The following is an 8066-nucleotide window of genomic DNA, read 5'->3' as shown; positions in this document are numbered from 1 at the left end:
TCAGCCTGCATGAGAGAGTTATGCTCCCATCTCTCTCTCTCTCTCTGTTCTCTGTATGGTGTTGCCAAGCTGACTGTTCTAGAAAATAGTAGATACTGATCTGCTTGACTGTTCCATAACACACAGGGAGTGGTAGGCCACTGTGTGCTGAGGCAGAGTGTAACTTGTGGACGCTGGGTGTCGGGATGCAAGTACAGGGAGTGACTTTAATAATAAATAACACAAGGAACAAAACAAGAAACACGAGTAGCGTACAGACATGAAACACTGAAACAGAAACAATAACGCCTGGGGAAGGAACCAAGAGGAGTGGCAGATATAGGGGAGGTAATCAGGGAGGTGATGGAGCACAGGTGAGTCTGATGAGGCGTTGGTGCGCTTAACGATGGTGACAGGTGTGCGTAATGATGACCAGACTGGCGACCTCGAAAACCATAGAGGGAGTGTACGTGACAAAATGGCATTTAATTCAAGAAACTTCATCCCATCCTCTTCATCCATAGAGCTATTCTTCCAAACATACTAGTGTGTACTCTTGTCACCCCTCACTACGCCTGTGTTCAGCATTATTGGTATAGATTCAGCATTATTGGTATAGATTCAGCATTATTGGTATAGATTCAGCATCATTGGTATAATAGATTCAGCATCATTGGTATATTAGATTCAGCATCATTGGGATAGATTCAGCATAATTGGATAGATTCAGCATAATTGGTATAGATTCAGCATCATTGGGATAGATTTGTGTGAATGAGATCATTGAGTTCTCAGTGTGTTAATGCGATATGAAAACATTCTAGGTGATCCATGTCTATTTTATCATGTTGAATTCAAAGATGAGGACTGAAAGACATCAAGCCTAAACTCTAACTCCCTCCCTCCCTCCCTCTCACACACACACACCTCCACTATAGGCTACAAACACTCACAATTAGGCAGGCGTTCTGTTCTCTATAAATTCTTTGTCTTTATAAAATCTTTCCCACAGTTCGTGCGCAGTAGATTCAGCATCATTGGTATATATTCAGCAGAACCCTACTTCCCCACCCTGTTCTGTTAGCGTCTCTCCTCTGTTTGGTAAGTAACCGTTCTTCACCTATTCTACTATTACTATTGGTGTCTTTGGTTTAACAGAGGAGGTTATCTAGTGTAATAAACAGGTCTCACACAACTGTAACAACTGTTTCCAAGTGTGACTAGCTACTGATCTGTCTTGTCCGGCAGACTTGTAGGCTATAATGTTCATTAGTCTTCGATTGCTTTGATTCAAAAATCAGTTCTTCTATGGTTTGCTATGCAGGATGACGGGCCATACTATTTACTGATTACATTATGTCATAGTTTATTGGAAAACCTTTGAACATTGAAGCAATGTTTTTGTTTTAGAACTCTATTAGGTCTACAAAGTTTTTCTCAGCAGGTTCAAGTCATTTTATAGGCATTACTCACCAATTATCATCTCTTTACCCTGAACTGTTGCAAAACCCTTTCCTCTCCTGTCACACCCCTCTCCATCCCCAAATACCCACCTTTGACAGTTTCTTATTCATTTTTTTATATATATTTTTATTTCACCTTTATTTAACCAGGTAGGCTAGTTGAGAACACCTTTATTTAACCAGGTAGGCTAGTTGAGAACACCTTTATTTAACCAGGTAGGCTAGTTGAGAACACCTTTATTTAACCAGGTAGGCTAGTTGAGAACACCTTTATTTAACCAGGTAGGCTAGTTGAGAACACCTTTATTTAACCAGGTAGGCTAGTTGAGAACACCTTTATTTAACCAGGTAGGCTAGTTGAGAACACCTTTATTTAACCAGGCAGGCTAGTTGAGAACACCTTTATTTAACCAGGTAGGCTAGTTGAGAACACCTTTATTTAACCAGGTAGGCTAGTTGAGAACACCTTTATTTAACCAGGTAGGCTAGTTGAGAACACCTTTATTTAACCAGGTAGGCTAGTTGAGAACACCTTTATTTAACCAGGTAGGCTAGTTGAGAACACCTTTATTTAACCAGGCAGGCTAGTTGAGAACACCTTTATTTAACCAGGTAGGCTAGTTGAGAACACACTTATTTAACCAGGTAGGCTAGTTGAGAACACCTTTATTTAACCAGGTAGGCTAGTTGAGAACACCTTTATTTAACCATGCAGGCTAGTTGAGAACACCTTTATTTAACCAGGTAGGCTAGTTGAGAACACCTTTATTTAACCAGGTAGGCTAGTTGAGAACAAGTTCTCATTTGCAACTGCGACCTGGCCAAGATAAAGCATAGCAGTGTGAACAGACAACACAAAGTTACACATGGAGTAAACAATTAACAAGTCAATAACACAATAGGAAGAATAAAAAAAAGGGGGAGTCTATATACATTGTGTGCAAAAGGCATGAGGTAGTTATAATGATATGTCACATGGTCAAGCTATTTCACCTTTATTTAACTAGGCAAGTCAGTGAAGAACAAATTCTTATTTACAATGACGGCCTATCCTGGGCCAAACTTGGTTAAAGGACAGTCAACACAGCTGGAGATGTTGGATGTTCCCAAAGAAATGGGGAGGCACCAAAAGAAAAAGGAGGAGTCAGAGGTAGAGGGAATGTGTAAAGGAGTGTAAGATGACAGCTTAAATGCCACTAAGTAACAGACTGTGCTTACAGAGACAAAGAAAGCCAACTCCCATCCTCCCTGAATGTGCATTGTTAATTAGTTTGCTTCAAAGGGATAGTTTGCTATTAGTCAGCATATTAGTACCATCTATCAGGTATGAAGGGAAGACACAGATGCAGATCATGCAAACAGGGGCAGGCAATAAACAGGGCAGGCAGGGGTCAGTAAACCAGAGCTGGGGCAACGGTACCGGACGGCAGGTAGGCTCAGGGTCAGGGCAGGCAGGCAGGGGTCAGAAAACCAGAGCTGGGGCAACGGTACCGGACGGCAGGTGGTCCTTCTGTAGCTCAGTTGGTAGAGCATGGCGCTTGTAACAACAGGGTAGTGGGTTCGATCCCCGGGACCACCCATACGTAGAATGTATGCACACATGACTGTAAGTCGCTTTGGATAAAAGCGTCTGCTAAATGGCATATATTATTATTATATTAGGTAGGCTCAGGGTCAGGGCAGGCAGGCAGGGGTCAGAAAACCAGAGCTGGGGCAACGGTACCGGACAGCAGGTAGGCTCAGGGTCAGGGCAGGCAGGCAGGGGTCAGAAAACCAGAGCTGGGGCAACGGTACCGGACAGCAGGTAGGCTCAGGGTCAGGGCAGGCAGGCAGGGGTCAGAAAACCAGAGCTGGGGCAACGGTACTGGACGGCAGGTAGGGTCAGGGCAGGCAGGCAGGGGTCAGAAAACCAGAGCTGGGGCAAAGGTACCGGACGGCAGGTAGGCTCATGGTCAGGGCAGGCAGGCAGGGGTCAGAAAACCAGAGCTGGGAAAACGGTACCGGACGGCAGGTAGGGTCAGGGCAGGCAGGGGTCAGAAAACCAGAGCTGGGGCAACGGTACCGGACGGCAGGCAGGGTCAGGGTAGACAGGGGTCAGTAAACCAGAGCTGGGGCAACGGTACCGGACGGCAGGCAGGGTCAGGGTAGGCAGGGGTCAGAAAACCAGTGCTGGGGCAACGGTACCGGACGGCAGGCAGGCTCAGGGTCAGGGTAGACAGGGGTCAGTAAACCAGAGCTGGGGCAACGGTACCGGACGGCAGGTAGGGTCAGGGCAGGCAGGGGTCAGAAAACCAGAGCTGGGGCAACGGTACCGGACGGCAGGTAGGCTCAGGGTCAGGGTAGACAGGGGTCAGTAAACCAGAGCTGGGGCAACGGTACCGGACGGCAGGCAGGCTCAGGGTCGGGGTAGGGCAGAGGTTAGTAATCCAGAGGGGGGCAGAGGTACAGATCGGCAGGTGGGCTCGGAGTCAGGACAGGCAAGGGTCAAAACCGGGAAGGCGAGAAAAGAGAGACTGGAAAAACCAGGAGCTGAGACATGAAACGCTGATTGACTTGAACAAACAAGATGAACTGGCACAGACAAACAGAAACCACAGGTATAAGTACACAGGGGATAAACGGGGAAGATCGCCAACACCTAGAGGGGGGTGGAGACAAGCACAAGGACAGGTGAAACAGATCAGGGTTTGACACCAACAACTGTACTGAGTATCTATCATAATGAAATCAAAATCAAATGTATTTAGAAAACCCTTCTTACATCAGCTGATATCAAATCAAATTTTATTAGTGACATGTGCCGAATACAACAGATGTAGGAAGACCTTCCAGTGAAATGCTTACTTACAAGCCCCTAACCAACAATGCAGGTAAAAATAAAATAAGAATAAGTAATAAAAGTAACAAGTAAAATAACAATAGTGAGACTATATACAGGGGGGTGCTGGTACAGAGTCAATGTGGAGGCTATATACAGGGGGGTGCTGGTACAAAGTCAATGTGGAGGCTATATACAGGGGGTGCTGGTACAGAGTCAATGTGGAGGCTATATACAGGGGGTGCTGGTACAAAGTCAATGTGGAGGCTATATACAGGGGGTGCTGGTACAGAGTCAATGTGGAGGCTATATACAGGGGGTGCTGGTACAGAGTCAATGTGGAGGCTATATACAGGGGGTGCTGGTACAGAGTCAATGTGGAGGCTATATACAGGGGGTGCTGGTACAGAGTCAATGTGGAGGCTATATACAGGGGGTGCTGGTACAAAGTCAATGTGGAGGCTATATACAGGGGGTGCTGGTACAGAGTCAATGTGGAGGCTATATACAGGGGGTGCTGGTACAGAGTCAATGTGGAGGCTATATACAGGGGGTGCTGGTACAGAGTCAATGTGGAGGCTATATACAGGGGGTGCTGGTACAAAGTCAATGTGGAGGCTATATACAGGGGGTGCTGGTACAGAGTCAATGTGGAGGCTATATACAGGGGGTGCTGGTACAAAGTCAATGTGGAGGCTATATACAGGGGGTGCTGGTACAGAGTCAATGTGGAGGCTATATACAGGGGGTGCTGGTACAAAGTCAATGTGGAGGCTATATACAGGGGGGTGCTGGTACAAAGTCAATGTGGAGGCTATATACAGGGGGGTGCTGGTACAGAGTCAATGTGGAGGCTATATACAGGGGGGTGCTGGTACAGAGTCAATGTGGAGGCTATATACAGGGGGGTGCTGGTACAAAGTCAATGTGCTGAGGCACCGGTTAGTTGAGGTAATATGTACATGTAGGAAGATTTATAAAAGTGACTTTGCATAGATTTTAACAACAGAGAGTAGCAGATGTGTAAAGGGGGGCCATTTGCCATTTGATTAGATGTTCAGGAGTCTTATGGCTTGGGGGTAGAAGCTGTTTAGAAGCATCTTGGACCTTGACTTGGAGCTCCGGTACCGTTTGCTGTGCAGTGGCAGAGAGAACAATCTAGGGCGGCTGGAGTCTTTGACAATTTTTAGGCCCTTACACTGACACCGCTTGGTATAGAGGTCCTGAATGGCAGGAAGCTTAGCCCCAGTGATGTATTGGGCTGTAAGCACTACCCTCTGTAGTGCCTTGCGGTCGGAGGCCGAGCAGTTGCCATACCAGGCATTGATGCAACCAGTCAGGATGCTCTCGATGGTGCAGCTGTAGAACCTTTTGAGGATCTGATGACCCATGCCAAATCCTTTCAGTCTCTTGAAGGGGAATAGGTTTTGTCATGCCCTCTTCACGACTATCTTGGAGTACTTGGACCATGTTAGTTTGTTGGTGATGTGGACACCAAGGAACATGAAGCTCTCAACCTGCTCCACTACAGCCCCGTCGATGAGAATGGGGGCATGCTCGGTCCTCTTTTTCCTGTAGTCCACAATCATCTCCTTTGTCTCCTTTGATCAGGACTACCACTGTTATGTCATCGGCAAACTTAATGGTAGCGTTGGAGTCTTGCCTAGCCGTGCAGTCATGAGTGAACAGGGAGTACAGGAGGGGACTGAGCATGCACCCCTGAGGGGCCCATGTGTTGAGGATCAGCGTGGCGGATGTGTTGTTACCTACCCTTACCACCTGGGGGCGGCCCGTCAGGAAGTCCAGGATCCAGTTGCAGAGGGAGGTGTTTAGTCCCATGGTCCTTAGCTTACTGATGAGCTATGAGCTCGCTATTGTGTTGAACACTGAGCTGTAGTCAATGAATAGCATTCTCACATAGGTGTTCCTTTTGTCCAGGTGGGAAAGGGCATTGTTGAGTGCAATAGAGATTGCATCATCTGTGGATCTGTTAGGCTGGTATGCAAATTGGAGTGGGTCTGGGGTTTCTGGGATAATGTTGTTGATGTGAGCCATGACCAGCCTTTCAAAGCACTTCATGGCTACAGATGTGAGTGCTATGGATCGGTAGTCATTTAGGCAGGATACCTTAGTGTTCTTGGGTACAGGGACTATGGTGGTCTGCTTAAAACATGTTGGTATTATAGACTCAGACAGGGAGAGGTTGAAAATATCAGTGAAGACACTTGCCAGTTGGTCAGCGCATGCTCGGGGTACACGTCCTGGTAATCCATCTGGCCTTGCGGCCTTGTGAAGGTTGACCTTTTTAAAGGTCTTACTCACATCGGCTGCGGAGAGCGTGATCACACGGTCTTCCAGAACAGCTGGTGCTTTCATGCATGTTTCAGTGTTATTTGCCTCAAAGCAAGCATAGAAGCAGTTTAGCTCATCAGGTAGGCTCATGTCACTGTGCTTCCCTTTGTAGTCTGTAATGGTTTGCAAGCCCTGCCACATCCGGCGAGTGTCAGAGCCAGTGCTTTACGATTCAATCTTAGTCTTAATCTTAATCTGTCACTTTAATTTACACCCCCTTCCGCCTTGTCCCCCCTACCATCTCCCCTCCTCCCTCTCTCCCCTCCCCTCCCATCTCCCTCCTCCCTCTCTCCCCTACCATCTCCCCGCTCCCTCTCTCCCCTCCTCAGTGTATCCTGCTCTCTGCAGCCATGCCGTCTCAATTGGAGAGATCCTTGCAGTCCCTGATCACGGTGTTCCATCGCTATGCCGACAAGGACGGTGACTGTAACACACTGAGCAAGAAGGAGCTGAAAGAACTCATGCAGACAGAACTGGGCAGCTTCCTGAAGGTACCATAGATCTCTCTCTCTCTCTCGCTCTCTCGCTCTCTCGCTCTCTCGCTCTCTCGCTCTCTCGCTCTCTCTCTCTCTCTCTCTCTCTCTCTCTCTGTTTTTATCTCACTGTCCCTCAACACGTTCTCACCCTCTTTCCCTTTTGTTCTGATTTCTCTTTCACTTTATTAAAGAGTATCCAAAGTCAATCTAACCCCCTCTCTCCCCTCCTCCCATCTATCTCTCTTTCACTCTCGCTCTCTCTCTCTCTTACTCATTCTCTTCATCTCCTCCATCTCTCCTTCCCTCTCAGTCCCAGAAGGACCCAGCCGCCATAGACAAGATCATGAAGAATCTGGATCAGAATGGTGATGGGAAGGTAAACTTTGAGGAGTTTGTCTCCCTGGTGGTGGGCCTCTCCATCGCCTGTGAACAGATCTACCAGCTCCACACCATGAAGGCTTCTGCCAAGAAGTGAAGAAGGACAGGACAAGGAGAAAGAGAAGCAGAAATGGATGCTTTTCTATATGTCATTTTGCTTCTCTATACGTCAAATAAGTCACTTTATAAGAAGTCTTACTGTTGTGAATAAACAGTGGCTTTCCCACTCTCTCTGTTTGTCACATGTGTCTGAAGTGTGTCTGTCTGTTGTATTTGTCCAATAAGTGTAAGACAGAATAGACAGTACCAGTCACTTCTTAGTTCAGTATTGACACAACTGGTGCAAAGCCTTTCTAGATCCTATGCTAAAACTAAAGTGCCTTGCGAAAGTATTCGGCCCCCTTGAACTTTGCAACCTTTTGCCATATTTCAGGCTTCAAACATAAAGATATAAAACTGTATTTTTTTGTGAAGAATCAACAACAAGTGGGACACAATCATGAAGTGGAACGACATTTATTGGATATTTCAAACTTTTGTAACAAATCAAAAACTGAAAAATTGGGCGTGCAAAATTATTCAGCCCCTTTACTTTCAGTG

At 46.8% G+C, this 8066-nt stretch overlaps 1 protein-coding gene across 2 annotated transcripts; it reads left to right on the top strand.

The window, feature by feature from the left end:
• The first annotated feature begins 315 nt into the window (after window positions 1–315).
• On the top strand, window positions 316–7708 carry LOC123998220 (protein S100-A1-like). 2 transcript variants are annotated; one of them, XM_046303253.1, is made up of 3 exons: window positions 316–353; window positions 6942–7103; window positions 7399–7708. In XM_046303253.1, the coding sequence occupies exons 2-3, from the start codon at window positions 6963–6965 to the stop codon at window positions 7561–7563; spliced, it is 306 nt and encodes a 101-aa protein (XP_046159209.1). In that variant the 5' UTR covers window positions 316–353; window positions 6942–6962; the 3' UTR covers window positions 7564–7708. The 2 variants fall into 2 exon arrangements, with proteins under 2 accessions (XP_046159209.1, XP_046159208.1); XM_046303252.1 differs by lacking the exon at window positions 316–353 and adding an exon at window positions 936–1080.
• The last annotated feature ends 358 nt before the right edge of the window (window positions 7709–8066 follow it).

This window comes from Oncorhynchus gorbuscha, linkage group LG15, assembly GCF_021184085.1.
Source record: "Oncorhynchus gorbuscha isolate QuinsamMale2020 ecotype Even-year linkage group LG15, OgorEven_v1.0, whole genome shotgun sequence".
Classification (NCBI taxonomy): domain Eukaryota; kingdom Metazoa; phylum Chordata; class Actinopteri; order Salmoniformes; family Salmonidae; genus Oncorhynchus; species Oncorhynchus gorbuscha.
Note: the sequence above shows the minus strand (reverse complement) of the source record. Positions and strands in the feature narration are given on the sequence as shown.

What these genes read in the sequence shown, in the direction of transcription:
- LOC123998220 (XM_046303253.1), top strand. Translation starts at nt 6,963, where the DNA reads ATGCCGTCTCAATTGGAGAGATCCTTGCAGTCCCTGATCACGGTGTTC. An exon ending in AACTGGGCAGCTTCCTGAAG is followed by an intron (nt 7,104 to 7,398) that starts GTACCATAGATC and finishes CTTCCCTCTCAG; the next exon opens with TCCCAGAAGGACCCAGCCGC.